The sequence below is a fragment of the Drosophila guanche genome, unplaced genomic scaffold (genome assembly GCF_900245975.1).
Source record: "Drosophila guanche unplaced genomic scaffold, DGUA_6, whole genome shotgun sequence".
Classification (NCBI taxonomy): domain Eukaryota; kingdom Metazoa; phylum Arthropoda; class Insecta; order Diptera; family Drosophilidae; genus Drosophila; species Drosophila guanche.
The window spans coordinates 2,514,954-2,528,482 of record NW_022995751.1 but is presented as its reverse complement, the minus strand read 5'-3'; the positions used below and the strand labels follow the sequence as shown (position 1 = coordinate 2,528,482).

Below are 13,529 nucleotides of genomic sequence, written 5' to 3'. Positions count from 1 at the left end.
ATCTTGTGGAGAATTGATTGATAAATCGGATAAATTTATAGTTTTAGCGCTGAGAAACCTATCTAGCTAATACCATTAAGTATAAAATCAAATTCGGGGAAATGATTTCATTTTACGGTATATTTTTAAAATGAGAAGGAATTTTGTAGATGGTCTTGCTGTTCAAAATTCAAATACAAATTTGTAAAATATAAGGTCATAAGATATACAATCAAATAAAAAAGAGTATTTATGATATTCAAAATTGATTATTCAAACGGATTCAATTATTGTTTCAGTGGTGAAAGTCTTTGCAAGCTTGTAAAATCAAATAGAACACAAAAATCGAGGAATATTTAAGAGTACGGTATATTTGAAAAATGAGAAGGAATCTTGTAGATGGTCGTGCGGTATATTTGATCGATAAGTCCGCGGTAACCAGCTGTTCAAAACAAAAACAAACAAAAAAACGCTCTTATATCTTTTCCGTGGTCAAATATTAGTTTTACACTAATTCAAACTCAAGATGCAGTTCTCGTGGATGAAAGTGGCCATATATGTGCTGACATTTCTCACATACGCCTACTCCGGCTACGGATCAAGCACAATTGTCCATGTAAGTGAGCGGTCACTTGGAACTGCAATGCACTCTTCGCCCTTACTTAATGCCCAGTGTTTGTATTCCCCTCTGGACAGCTAAGGGATGCTATTATTGCAGCCGAGGCAATCTTCGGTGACGTGTTCAAGAATCTCATCACGGTTGTTCGCAAGTTTCGCACCGTCCACGAGGTGTTCGATGCTGCCGTGGAGGAGAATTGTGTGTTTCAGTGTCCACCGCCAGACGGAGGGGGCCCAGGTACTGGTACTGTGACGCAAATTGCGTTCGCATTATGTAAATTCTCGATACACTATGACAACTGACGTGTGTCTTGTGGCTTTGCAGCACCTCGAGCAGTTCAGAATAAGTTCTACACACCGACCGCAGATGGCTGCGGTTCGCTGGGATTGCGGATAAGCACGGACTACCTGCCGGCAGTGGAGATGGAGACATGCTGCAACGACCACGATATCTGCTACGATACGTGCAACAGTGACAAGGAGCTGTGTGACCTGGACTTTAAGCGGTGTCTCTACAAGTACTGCGACAGCTATGAGAAATCCTTGACCAGTGACCTGATGACGAAGGGTTGCAAAGCCGCTGCCAAGATGCTGTTCACGGGTACACTAACCCTCGGCTGCCGGTCGTTTCTGGACTCACAGAAGCGCTCCTGCTACTGTGCCCCAGCCAAAGCAAGCTCCTACAATGGCAACAAGTATGCAAACAGCAAGGAAAAGCAGCAGCGCCAGAAGTCTGGCTGGAAAGATCGCAACGAGATATAGCACTTAGCTAATTTATAGACGCACAAGCCTTAGAGGACAGACGTATAATTAAGAACATTTGTGTTGAATGTTGTCGTTAAACTTCGTTTCATGTTGGTTTTTAGTGAAGCGGAGCCCATTTCCCGCCATTAATGGAAATTGGGCTTCCTTATCTGACGAATTTTTGTATTTATAAACCAAAGAAAGTATCTACACTCCCCAATAAATATGTGGATATTCTAACCAATGAAAATGGTCAAAACAATCCGTTTGAACTTCAACAATTCGATGATGAAATCAGTTATCATACATGTGTCTCTGTTAATAATTTACATGCTTTTACATACAGAAGACAAATACCAAAATGCAGTATTTTTTTCATTGTTCTTATAGCTATTTGATCAAAACTAAATTTTTAGTTTGAAACTTAATTTGTACACATTCCAACACAGTCGTAAGTCGTAAGAACTAGCCAATCGTGTGGAGAACTGATTGATAAATCGGATAAAATTAAAGTTTTAGCGCGGAGACTCTTAACTAGCTAGTAATATTAAATGGAATATCAAAATCGAGGAAAAGAATTTAAGATTCACGGTATATTTACAGTATATTTTGAAAATGCAAGGGTTTATTTCGGTATATTTTTGAGAGCCTGTCGGTATATTTTAGCGATAATTCCGCGGTCACACTGGTCACAAGCGCAACAAAAAAAATTTTGCAATCTTCACAAAAAATGATTTATTAAAATTGTGTCTTTATGCTATGCACACAACCCAAGGCTAACATGGGATACGATGTCAATCGATTTCAGGGAGAAGTGGACGAGGAGCTAACATGCCCCATTTGCTCTGGCGTACTGGAGGATCCGCTGCAGGTTTGTTTGACCCACGAACGAGATTGATCTCCGAGTGCAACTCACAATTTTTGCTATTGCAGGCTGTCATGTGCGAGCACGCCTTCTGTCGCGGGTGCATCAACGAATGGCTGACACGGCAGCCCACGTGCCCTGTGGATCGCAACGCTCTGACGACAGCGAATCTACGTGCCGTGCCTCGTATATTGCGCAACCTACTGTCCAGGTGAGAACGAATGACCGACCACCCTCTGCTTGCGCCTGTAACCCAATTAACTCTTTCACTTTCAGACTATCAATTACCTGTGACAATGCACCGTATGGCTGCACCGCTGTGCTCAAACTAGACATATATAATTCCCATTTGGAGGACTGCATTCACAATCCGAAGCGTCCCTTTCCCTGTGAAAAAGGCTGTGGCTTCGACATACCCAAGGACGAGCTAAAAGACCACAACTGCGTGCGGGAGCTGCGCACGCTGATTGTCAAGCAAACGGAGAAAATGGGGGAGCTCAAATCGGAGCTAACTGACCAGCAGCTGACCATCAATGAACTGAAAAGAGAGCTGCAGCTGTTCAAGGACTTTATGCGTGCCATGCGCGTATCCAATCCGGCCATGCGCGCGATAGCCGACCAGATGGAGCGTGACGAGGTTATTCGCTGGAGCAGCGCCCTGCCCCGAGCCAGGGTCACTCGCTGGGGAGGAATGATCTCTACGCCCGATGATGCACTGCAAGTGAGAGTCTATACACAGAGATGGTGTTTACAACTAGGCTGACAATGTCTGCGATTCATTACAGCTCATGATCAAGCGCGCTCTGTCCGAGTCGGGCTGTCCACCACACATTCTGGATAGTTTAATGGAGTTCTGCCATGAGAGACGCTGGCCGCGAGGCCTTAGCTCGCTAGAAACGCGTCAAAATAACCGCAGAATCTATGATAACTACATCTGTCGGCGCATTCCAGGTGAGTGGGTGAAGGTTCCGCTCCACACAAGCCCCTAGACAATTCCCTATCCCCCAACAGGCAAACAAGCTGTGCTCGTGCTGAGCTGCGATAACCTACACATGACTGAGGACGTGATGATCGATCCGGGCTTGGTTATGATCTTTGCCCATGGCATTGAATAGGCAGCCACTACCACTACTTATCTTAGGTCAAGTTCTCACAATAATTCCCCCACCCCCAGCAGTGCTCAGTTTTGTTGATTCCTTAACAATTAGGTTTAAGCATTGAAATCGTCGATCAGCGTCTCGTGTAGCCTTGGGACTAAGAAAAAGCTCTCACTCGAAGGATGATCAATAGGAATACCATTATCATTATCATACCGTTCAAGCGCCTCATGACGACTTTCAAGTTGTACAAAAAACATTTATTCATACGTACATCTATTTCGGATCGTTGTTTCTTTTATTCCATTTAGTTTGTAACAAATTATTCCTCACGATTATACACCTAAAAGCCAAGAACATCAACAACAACAACAACATTATTTTATTTCTCTAATTAAGCGATCTCAACGAAGAAAAAAAATATCTCAATTTGTTATTGTTCTCTGTTCACTTTCCCCTCTATTCGGACCATGTGAGTGTCTTAATTTGTGTTTCGATTCCTATTAGAGAGCACATTTTACTCGAAGTTTTGAAATTATTATTAATACTTGTATTAGTTTAAACCAGGAGCAAGTAATAATAAAAGATTTATTCAAATACAGCCGCCACTCGACTCGACTCAAGTGGAAGAGATTGAGAAATCTCCCCTAATCAATAAGTTCACTGGGATGCTCCCACACACATATGTACGCACGGGCATCCATCCATCTCTCTCTCTCTCTTCGCCTCTGTAAAGTTCTGGGTGGGGTGGTGGAGCAACATCTGTTTCCAGAAAAGGAAATCAAGCCCACAGCAGGGGCAAACAAAATAAACAAAAGAAAAAGCCAAACTAGTTCCTCCACTCCACTCCATGAGCTTTACTCTTACGAACAAATACAACAAAAAGGCAATTTGGAAAACCGGTTTCGGCTTTTGTACACCCGTTTCGTATCGTTTCGTTTAGTTTTTTTCCTACATAACATAAAAAATTATTTAATCTTTCTGCCTGTTACTCGTGCCAAAATCTTTATGTATATATTCGATTTGCCGAAAAATATTTGTAATTATTGATAGAAACCATTAGCGAGATCGTATCAGGGGACGTCCCTCGTGTGGCGATTGAAAAGTGAGAGTTGATCGCAGAAAGGCGAAGATTTGTAGAGATTTTCAAACAGTTTTTATTGAAGCTTCGTAGCTAGCGGACGTGTCCGGGGAACAGAGCCAAAATGAATTTGTCAATTTTGCTACTTATTGTGGGTGTCGTCTGCCTGGGAGCTGCATCAGCAGCACCTCAGTTAAGGCAGCGCAACGAGAAGCAGGTCCAGACGGTCGAAGACGAGTTCCGTAAGTGTAAAATAAAATCCATTAATGATTCGTTATATGATTTAATGTTAATTTCTAATCATTTTGCAGCATACAAAGGTGCCACCATTGAGGAAGTGGTTGTGGAGTCTGCTCTTTACATCAAGCCTAAGGCTACACAGCAGACGAGACGTGTGCGTTCGGCAGATTCGGAAGATTCCGCTCTGCAAGGCATCTATGCGACACACAAGCGGGTGAAGCGTGGCCGTGGAGGCCGTGGACCTGGCTTTGGTGACCGATATGCAGGAAATCCTGGTTTTGGCGCCGGGTTTGGTGGTAATCCCAGTGGCGGCTTCGGAGGCAACAACCAAAGATTCGGCGGCAGTAACACTCAGGCAGGCACCTCAGCAGGAGTTGGAGGAACTAAGGCCGGCGTTGATGTTGGTGCCGGACCCAATGGCGGCAATGCCAATGCCAATGTGCAGCTGAATCCACTCGGTCCACTGGGCCCCAGCGGCTTTAACCAAGAACAGTCTGTCTCCAATGGCGCTGCCCACAGCAACTACAACAACGGGCTCAATGCCGGCTCCTCGGCAGCCAATGCACAGGCACAGGGATTCCAGTCGCAGACTGCTAATGGTTCCTTCGGCGCCTCCTCCGCCAGCACAGCAACCCAGTCGCAGAACATTAATCCATTCGGGAGCAACAATGCCGCTGGAGCCTCGCTTAGTCAGGTGTACAAGCTGCCCAATGGCCAGACGATCAATTTCAGTTCTACCAATAGCTTTGCCAACAACGGGGCCAACCAGGGAAACAGTCACGGTGCAGCGGTGTCTGTGAGCCGCTAAGCTTTAGGTCAGATCAAGTCAGATCATTAAATTTTTCTGTGTGAAAATAAATATATATTGAAGAATTAAAAAGGATGTCTTAAAAACTAAATCATTTTTCTGGGAAAGGATAGGGGCAAGAAAAAAGAAAATGAAAAATGGACTCCAACAGAGAAAGGATTTTTCCCATCACAGGAAGCCGTCACATGTCCCGATCGGCCCACATAGCAAATAGGAGAAAGCAGCAACAGAAAACTGGCTTGTTGTACAACAAAAATACAATGGTTGTACAACAATATTTGCTTTTGTTTTAGTTGTAAATTAAACGTTTTTTTGTTATGGGGTGCAACCTTTGTTTCTTTTCAAAAAGTATACTCTGGCGCCCTCATTTTGTCAGCGATTAGTTCTCGAACTAACCAAATTTAGTTCCATAAGTGGCTGTCAATGTAGGTCGAAAACAGAGGCGCCACTGTGCATGATGTCAAGTTCCATCAAAGTAACGAAAAAATGTCTGCATACTTTTAATGGTAAACCATGGCATACTTTTGGGGGTCATCAACAAAATTTTAAGATTCAAACGCAAAAGTATGCTATGGTTTAACATTAAAAGTATGCGATATTTTTTTCGTAAATTTGATGGAACTTGAAATCATGCACAGTGGCGCCGCTGTTTTCGACCTACATTGACGGCCACTGATAGAACTAAATTTGGTTAGTTCGAGAATTTTCCCCTGACAACATGAGGGCGCCACCGTATAATTTTTGAATTGGCTTTATTGGCGCTAAATTCAAATGTGCGAATTGTGTCGTAAATCAACTCATGGTAACTCTGCCAATTATTGTCTGATCAGGACGAGCCACGACTCCTTTTTAATTCGTAAAAACTTGGCCTTTAATTGATTGACAAAATGGTTACATATTATTGTATTTATGGTGCATCGATATTTTTCCTTAAGCATAACTTAACCTGCGCCCTAATCCGACTCGCTCTCACTCTCCGATTGGAAGTCGCCCACCTCGATGGAGAACGTGTACTCCTGATCGCAGCCCAAGTAGGAGTCGCTCATGTAGTACAGGGTATAGTCGTGCTTGCCCGGACTGGGGGCCACAAAGTCCAGCTTGACCTTGGCCTTCTGCTGGAGCGTGAGGCGTTTGATGGAGAGCAGCGAATTGGTCTTTGGATCACCAATAACAACCCACCAGCCCTCTTCGCGCTTCTGTGGGAAGAAGGGCGCAATGACGGGTCCAGTGACCTCATCTTCGCGCTCCAGCTGAACCACCACATTGATGGTGGATCCCGAATTGATGCGATCCTTGTCGACCACTTCATAGTTGAGCTCAATGTTGGGATAACGATTGCAGAATCGTGCCACATCGGCCATCTGTGTGTCGGAGAGCTGCAGCAGACGCGTACGATCCTCATCCTCCAGCTCCATGATGTCGAAGACGGTTTCGATTTTCTATAAAAAACACAAGAGAATGGGTAAGGGGCCGGGAATATTGAGACATGCTTCTTAATTATACCTTTTCAGTGCATCTCTTGACAATATCTGCACTGAAGTACGGCAATTGCCGCAAATACGAATCCTTGGTCCACATGGCCTGGGTGACCATCTGTGCCAGTTCCATGGCAGCCACAGCAGGCGACAGCCAACCGTTTGAGCTCAAAACATCCACACAGGCCTGTATCAGACGAATCGCACGGCTCAGGATCTGTTCCGTATCGCCCTGCAGTTCGGGTCCCAGCTGCAGTCGGGAAAGATGTGCCTGGAGCAGCAAATTAGTCTTGATATGCGGATCATTGAATCTGAGGCGGAGAGGGGAGATATGTTAGGCAACAAAACAGAGATGAGGGGGAGGATTGTAACTCACTTGGGTGCCGTCTCATTGGGACCGGTCAGCTTGTTGGGCAGTCGCTGGGAGAGGGTACGCAGAACCTGCTCTTCGTGATGCCTGACCACCACATCCTCGTACTCCGCTGCCGATGAGATGATCTCCAGCAGGCCACGCACCTTAGTCTTGCTGTTCAGCGACAAACTGAAGAGTTCTGTGGGCAGAAAGACATTTTAGGTACAATTCCCTGATGGGTTTTCTCCACTTACCAATTGTCGTATAGTTGATGTAATAATAGGCCGCAATCATGCCCAGATTGAGCGGCAGGGTATCCATATCATCCTCCACGCTGATGCACTTGGATTGCTCCAAATCGCTGAGCGTATTCTCCACCAACTCCGACAGATGATCGGACAGATGGCGATGTGTGACACCCTGAAGGTTGTAGTAGTTGGGATTCTGCGTGAGTCGCCTGTAGAGGAATGTCCAGGTGAGGTAATCCACGGCATCCTGTTTGTTCTCAATCGTTTTGGTCACCACCTCGGCATTGAAGTGGTCGTGCATGCGATGATCCAGATGACTCTCGATGGGCAGCGGCTCGTTGATGAACTTCTTGAAGAAATCCTTCTTGCTGCTCTGACACATGAGCACACACTTGGCGTCTGCATCCTCGTTGGGCCGATTGGCGCGACCCACCATCTGCAGCACATCCGTGATGGGGTAGTCCTCGTACGAGTGATTCTTGCCATTGTAGAACTGCGTGTCCATGATGATGATAAGATGTGCGGAGATGCTCATGCCCCAGCAGAGATCACGCGAGACGACGGCCAGCTGCACGGCGCCTGAGTCGAAGAGTTGCTCCACCAGACGATGATCCGAAGAAGACAGGCCCTCGTGCAGGTAGGCCACACCCTGGGCCAGGGTCTCCTTCAGCGTCTTGTCCGTCATGCGCTCCAGGAAGGGTTTGATGTCCTCCTCCTCGGCGTGGAAGAAACGATTCGGTTGCAGATCGGAGGCAGCATACGTCAGTATGTCGATGGCCGTAAGACGCGCCTGCTTCCTGGAGGAGACAAACACAATCACCGGCTTGTGGGCACTGTACTTGAGGATGGCATTGTACACAGGCTTCGACATGGTCGCGATTCTCGTGGCATTGTGCGTCACATTGAAGCCCTGGATGTGCAGCTCCAGCGGAATGGGCCGCACGCTGGGATGGAAATTGAAGGTGGCATTCGGATTGCAGCCCAGCCACTGGGCCACGTCCCGGGCATCGGTCAGCGAGGCGGACAGGGCCACAATTCGGATCTGCTTCTCGATCTGCGAGCTTATGTAACGCATCCTGGAGCACACGATCTCCAGCACGGGTCCCTCTTCGCCGCCCACCAGCTGCAGCTCGTCGACAATGAACAGATTCACCAACTGGACATTCTTCCGCTGCTTCCAGCGACGCGACAGCACATCCCACTTGTCCGCCGTCGTAATCACCAACTGTCCCTTGGCAATCAGCTTTAGATCCGTTCCTGTTTCGCCCGTCAGCTTCACCACCTTGATGTCCAGTGCCCCGAACTTGAGGTGCCAGTCGGCAAAGACCAGATCAGCGAGCGCCTCCTCGGACACCAGGTAGACGCAGCGTGCCTCCGTCTGTGTGGTGAACAGTCGCATGATGGCAAACTCTGCGATTGTCATCTTGCCAGAGCCCGTTGGGGCACCCACAAATACATTCTCGTCGCTGTTGTAGACGGCATTGAAGACCTGCGTCTGGATTGGGTTGAACTGTGGGAAGCGCTGCGCGTAGAACGACTCGAACTTCGGCTGACGCAGCGCACTGATGGGCAGCGGTTGCAAATCCAACAGCTCCGTGGGCGGTAGGTTCTTCTCTGGCAGGATCAAGTGGCGGAACGAGACGGGCAGCTGTGTCTCGGCACCAATCCAGCGATCGGAGACGATGCGAAGGAAGTACTGCGGTGGCAGGGGCTCAAACACGGGCACAAAGAACTTCAGCTGATGCTCATCCTGTGCGTACTTTTGCTTCAACAAGAAGAATTCGTGGTGCAGGATCAGCTCCGAGTCAACGTCCTCGATGAGCACCCAGAAGCCCTCCGAGGCGCCGTGCACCTTCTCGTCCCACTGGAAGTCTGGGGTGATGGTCAGCTCTACGCGGAGAGTGCCACGAGTAATGGGCTGAATGTGCGTGGAGAGCTCCAGCTTGGGGAATTGATGCACAAACTTGTGTATGGTCTTGCCCAGCTTTGGCACGCGTATCAGTTCTCCCAGCTCGTGGGGCTCCAGGTCGTACAGCCGGGACCAGGGGAAGTGCTTCTTCTCCAGCTTCTTGGCTATTTCGTCGGGCATCTTCTTGAACTGGCGCAGCGGTGTCATCGATTGCCACATCCTCCGGTCAATCATCTTGCACAGCGTCAACGTTTTGTCCGCCAACTGGGCCCAGCCACGCGTGAGGACAATCTCGAAGATGGCACGCATGAGACGAGCAGCCGATTGGGTGATGAAGACCATGTCCGACATCAGGGCAAAGCCCTCCAGCTTCAGTTGGGAGATGTACGCCTGCAGCAAAACATTCACCTTGGCGCTGTGTTCCTCGATGGACTCCTTGATGGGTATGGGCACGCGTTCCATCAGCTTCTGCAGCTCCAACTTCTCCTCCTCGCGCACCGAAATGTGACGGAACTCCGAGGAGAGCGAGAACACGCGGAACAGTTCAATCTCGCTGAGTGTCTGCTTCAGCAGCTGGTTGTACGTGAGCATCGTCTCGTGCGTCAGATAATAGTGGGATGCAATGCGTGCGAGATCCGTGACTTGGAAGTGTCCCGTCTTGCGCTCGTACTTGACAAGACCGCTGCGCTCCAGGCAACAGGCGGCCGTGTGCAGCAGATCCGCTCGATGCTGCTCCAGCAGTGGATCCGCCTTGATGGCATCGTGCGAGACGCCATAGAGAGTGGGATTACGCAGCATGCGGATGTACAGGTACGTGTAGCCCAGCCAGTTGACGGCATCCTGCAGATGCTGCACTGTGCCCAGCACAATCTCTGCGTTGAGCATGTCCGGCAGCTTCGAGATGAACTGCGACTCTATGGGCAGCTGCTGGTTGAGCAGCGACAGGTAAAACTGCAGCTCACTGTGGTTCGTTATGAGGATGCCCTCGCCCTTGGTGTCGTACTGCGGTCTGCCGGCACGACCCAACATCTGGAGCACATCCAATGCGCTCAGTTCCACCCAGCGTCCCTTTTCGGGGTTGTATACTTGCGTTCCCTTGATGATGACCGTGTGGGCAGGCAGATTCACACCCCAGGCCAGTGTGGCCGTGGAGACCAGCACCTGGATGTGCCGATCCGCAAAGAGATCCTCCACCAGGGTACGATCAACGCGCGTCATACCGGCATGATGGATGGCAAAGCCGTAGGGCAGCAGCTCCTTCAGCTCCGAGTTCTTCACCTGCTCGGCCTCCGTGCGTAGCACCTCCATGCTGGCCGAACCCTCGCGGAGGAAGCTGCCGAGGGTGTCCTGCTCCAGGCACATGTCCCTCACCGCTCGTGCCGTCTTGCCCGTCTCCTTGCGGGAGTGGACAAAGACCAAGACTTGATTCCGTCCCGCATGCTCCATCGTCTTCTCGTAGACGATCTCGTTCATCACCTGGAAGCGCTTCAGCGCCTTCTTCTCCGTCACACCAATGTACTGCTGCTCGAGGGACACGGGCCGGTAGCTGTTGTCGAAGTAGAAGAGACCCTTGTCGGGCTTCACGCGCAGGAACGTGGCCACATCCTGGTAGTTGGGCAGCGTGGCGGATAGTCCCACCAGTCGCACATCCTCCTGTGTTGTCTCAATGTTCCGAATTGTACGGGCCACCAATGCCTCCAGCACCGGACCACGCTCATCGTGCAGCAAATGAATCTCATCGATGATGACCAGTCGCACGAGACTCACAAACGTTCGCTCTCCCCCCTTCCGGGTGATGATGTCCCACTTCTCTGGCGTGCAAACAATCACCTGGGTGGCGGCTATCTGCTCTCTGGTCAGCTGATGGTCGCCCGTCAGCTCGGACACGACCAGATTGTAGCACGCGAGACGTCGTCCAAAGTTTCCGACCATTTCCTGCACCAGCGACTTCATTGGCGCCACGTAAATGATCTTAAAGTCCTGCGTGTTGATGGTGCCATCCTCGTTGATGTGCTTGCCGATCTCCCGCATCATTGTGAGCAGCGCCACATTCGTCTTACCCGCTCCGGTGGGGGCGCACAGCAGCATATTCTCGTCGCTGTCCAGGGCGGCCTTGTACAGGCGACTCTGGATACGATTCAGCGTCTTGAAGCCCTCGAAGACGGGCTGACAGTACTTGGGCAGCTTGTCGATGGGCTGCAGCTCCTCGTTGTCGTCGAAGGGCACAGCCTTGAGGGCCGGCACATGCACTTCCTCGTAGCCCTTGCGCTGCTTCCTGTAGGAGCCGTCGGGCAGCTGGCAGCGTTTATTCGCCATGAAATGGGAGCCATGGGTGAAGGCCAGCTCATCCAGCTCCAGCAGTTGCCGCACGCCAGCCACTTGACCGGCCGCCGCTGGGCCACCATCTTCCGCGTCGCCCTTGCCACGCTTACCGGCACGCGTCTCGCCCTCCTCCTGCTCCTCCGACTTACCCGTGTCCAGCTGACGCAGGATCTTCGCAAGTGCCGTGTTGCCGCGCATCTTTTCGCGTATTCGCTGCCGCTCGCTGTCCGTCTGGGCCGAGGCCAGCATGGTGCAGTAGAGGATCATCTGACGGTTCAGCTTCAGCTGCTTGATGAAGTCAAAGCAATCGTAGCCCAGCAGCAGCACCAACTGGTTCTCGCAGTCACGCTCATCGGCGGCATCCTTAAGAATCTTGAGCACATCCGCCGCCTTGCTCTGCGACACCATGGCATCCTTGTAGAACTTGCTCAGGCAACGCTGCAGCCAGTAGGCATCGATGTCCAGCGGATGCAGAATGCGATCTTTCTTCACATTGCTGGCAGCCTCCTCATTGGCCAGCTGTGGAGCAAGGAAGTTTTTCATCAACATCAATTCAAAGTCTCTGCTAGATATACTCACATTTTCTGCGTGCAGGGTGTGATCAATGCGCGCCTCCTCGCCCTCATCGGGCACATCATCGTCGCGTATCTCGCCGTACATGTCGTTGTCGCTCTCCTCCTCGGACTCCTCGAACTGCACATTGATGCCGTACTGCTCGTCAATCTGCTCCTCAGTGTTGGTGGTGGCTGTCAGGGCGTTAATGGCATCGCTGCCAAAGTCTGTGATCTTCTTGCCCAGATTCACCAGCAACGCGAATCTTTCGTCTGTCACAGCGCCCAGCAGGCTGTCCGTTTCCCGCTTGCGCTCGCGATCCTTTAACCGATCATTCTTCAGCACAGCCAAGATCTCATCGGCCGCACCACACAGGATGTCCCTGGGCTGATCGCCCAAGGCCTCCTGGATGAAGCTCAGCAGCACCTCGTAGGTCTGACGCGTCTCCTGGGTCTTTGGGCGGTACACAATGCCGACCATCTCGTCAATGCCCTCGGACAGCAGAGTGGCACCCTTCATGCGCTCGAAATCGTACTGGGCCTCGTCACGCTTCTGCCGTTTCACCTTCCGCTCCTCTGTCTTTTCCGGCTTGGTGCGTTGGTACCGGTCACCCATCCGCGTGCCATCCAACTTTCCCACCAGGGAGCACACTTCGCCAGTGGCCTCATCCCGACGTGGACGCTCGATGAGTCGTACATCGGCTTGCAGCACAAGATTAGAGTTCTGAAAACACACACCAAAAATACATTTATGAAATGTTTGCAAAATGTTCATACAAACTTTTGCCACAGGCACAGAAGACGCCGCATGGAGGTGTGAAAATTTGGTACTCCGTTCGTTTGGTACTTACCGCCTTGTACTCGTACTGCAATTGACGTGCAGCGGCATCCGCCATGACTGTTTATCGTTTCACTTAGGTTTTTATTGCTTAATTTAAGTCTAATTAACCTATTTTAGTTGTTTTTTCCGAAAATCGTGAAATATGCCGCTTTCAGTGTGACCGGTGTTATCGATAAAATTTACCGTCAGACCCGCAAAAATATACCAAAATAGTTTAAAATATACCGTATCTTTAATCATATTCTTAGATTTTGATCTTCTATTTGATATTACTACCTTGCAAAGACTTTTAACACTAAAACATTAATATAATCCGATTGAAGAATCAATTCGACTTATTATAATTAATCCTTCTTATTGGATGGTACCTTAGGACCTTATATTTTACAAATCTTTTTT

General features: G+C 49.5%; 4 protein-coding genes across 5 annotated transcripts; 3 read left to right on the top strand and 1 right to left on the bottom strand.

The window, feature by feature from the left end:
• The first annotated feature begins 435 nt into the window (after positions 1 to 435).
• LOC117586862 (group XIIA secretory phospholipase A2) lies at positions 436 to 1,591 on the top strand. 2 transcript variants are annotated; one of them, XM_034277157.1, is made up of 3 exons: positions 436 to 595; positions 652 to 835; positions 923 to 1,591. In XM_034277157.1, the coding sequence occupies exons 1-3, from the start codon at positions 506 to 508 to the stop codon at positions 1,357 to 1,359; spliced, it is 711 nt and encodes a 236-aa protein (XP_034133048.1). In that variant the 5' UTR covers positions 436 to 505; the 3' UTR covers positions 1,360 to 1,591. The 2 variants fall into 2 exon arrangements, with proteins under 2 accessions (XP_034133048.1, XP_034133050.1); XM_034277159.1 differs by having other exon boundaries at positions 439 to 595; positions 676 to 835.
• A 429-nt stretch (positions 1,592 to 2,020) lies between these two features.
• LOC117587267 (E3 ubiquitin-protein ligase NRDP1) lies at positions 2,021 to 3,675 on the top strand. Its single transcript, XM_034277842.1, has 5 exons — positions 2,021 to 2,212; positions 2,275 to 2,417; positions 2,483 to 2,927; positions 2,992 to 3,157; positions 3,218 to 3,675. The coding sequence occupies exons 1-5, from the start codon at positions 2,096 to 2,098 to the stop codon at positions 3,319 to 3,321; spliced, it is 975 nt and encodes a 324-aa protein (XP_034133733.1). The 5' UTR covers positions 2,021 to 2,095; the 3' UTR covers positions 3,322 to 3,675.
• A 692-nt stretch (positions 3,676 to 4,367) lies between these two features.
• LOC117587268 (keratin, type I cytoskeletal 9) lies at positions 4,368 to 5,523 on the top strand. Its single transcript, XM_034277843.1, has 2 exons — positions 4,368 to 4,626; positions 4,696 to 5,523. Exons 1-2 carry the CDS (start codon positions 4,509 to 4,511, stop codon positions 5,430 to 5,432), a joined length of 855 nt encoding a protein of 284 aa, XP_034133734.1. The 5' UTR covers positions 4,368 to 4,508; the 3' UTR covers positions 5,433 to 5,523.
• A 784-nt stretch (positions 5,524 to 6,307) lies between these two features.
• On the bottom strand, positions 6,308 to 13,297 carry LOC117587264 (putative U5 small nuclear ribonucleoprotein 200 kDa helicase). Its single transcript, XM_034277838.1, has 6 exons — positions 13,141 to 13,297; positions 12,318 to 13,013; positions 7,514 to 12,257; positions 7,284 to 7,458; positions 6,936 to 7,218; positions 6,308 to 6,871 (listed from the first exon to the last, which is right to left on the bottom strand). The coding sequence occupies exons 1-6, from the start codon at positions 13,183 to 13,185 to the stop codon at positions 6,386 to 6,388; spliced, it is 6,429 nt and encodes a 2,142-aa protein (XP_034133729.1). The 5' UTR covers positions 13,186 to 13,297; the 3' UTR covers positions 6,308 to 6,385.
• Positions 13,298 to 13,529: the final 232 nt, after the last annotated feature.

Coding starts and splice junctions, on each gene's coding strand:
- LOC117587268 (XM_034277843.1), top strand. CDS start 4,509: ATGAATTTGTCAATTTTGCTACTTATTGTGGGTGTCGTCTGCCTGGGA. Junction 4,627..4,695: donor GACGGTCGAAGACGAGTTCC/GTAAGTGTAAAA, acceptor ATCATTTTGCAG/CATACAAAGGTGCCACCATT.
- LOC117587267 (XM_034277842.1), top strand. CDS start 2,096: ATGCTATGCACACAACCCAAGGCTAACATGGGATACGATGTCAATCGA. Junction 2,418..2,482: donor TTGCGCAACCTACTGTCCAG/GTGAGAACGAAT, acceptor TTTCACTTTCAG/ACTATCAATTACCTGTGACA. Junction 2,928..2,991: donor CGCCCGATGATGCACTGCAA/GTGAGAGTCTAT, acceptor GATTCATTACAG/CTCATGATCAAGCGCGCTCT.
- LOC117586862 (XM_034277157.1), top strand. CDS start 506: ATGCAGTTCTCGTGGATGAAAGTGGCCATATATGTGCTGACATTTCTC. Junction 596..651: donor GATCAAGCACAATTGTCCAT/GTAAGTGAGCGG, acceptor ACTTAATGCCCA/GTGTTTGTATTCCCCTCTGG. Junction 836..922: donor GCCAGACGGAGGGGGCCCAG/GTACTGGTACTG, acceptor GTGGCTTTGCAG/CACCTCGAGCAGTTCAGAAT.
- LOC117587264 (XM_034277838.1), bottom strand. CDS start 13,185: ATGGCGGATGCCGCTGCACGTCAATTGCAGTACGAGTACAAGGCG. Junction 13,014..13,140: donor TGCAGTACGAGTACAAGGCG/GTAAGTACCAAA, acceptor GTGTGTTTTCAG/AACTCTAATCTTGTGCTGCA. Junction 7,219..7,283: donor CCCAATGAGACGGCACCCAA/GTGAGTTACAAT, acceptor TCTCCGCCTCAG/ATTCAATGATCCGCATATCA.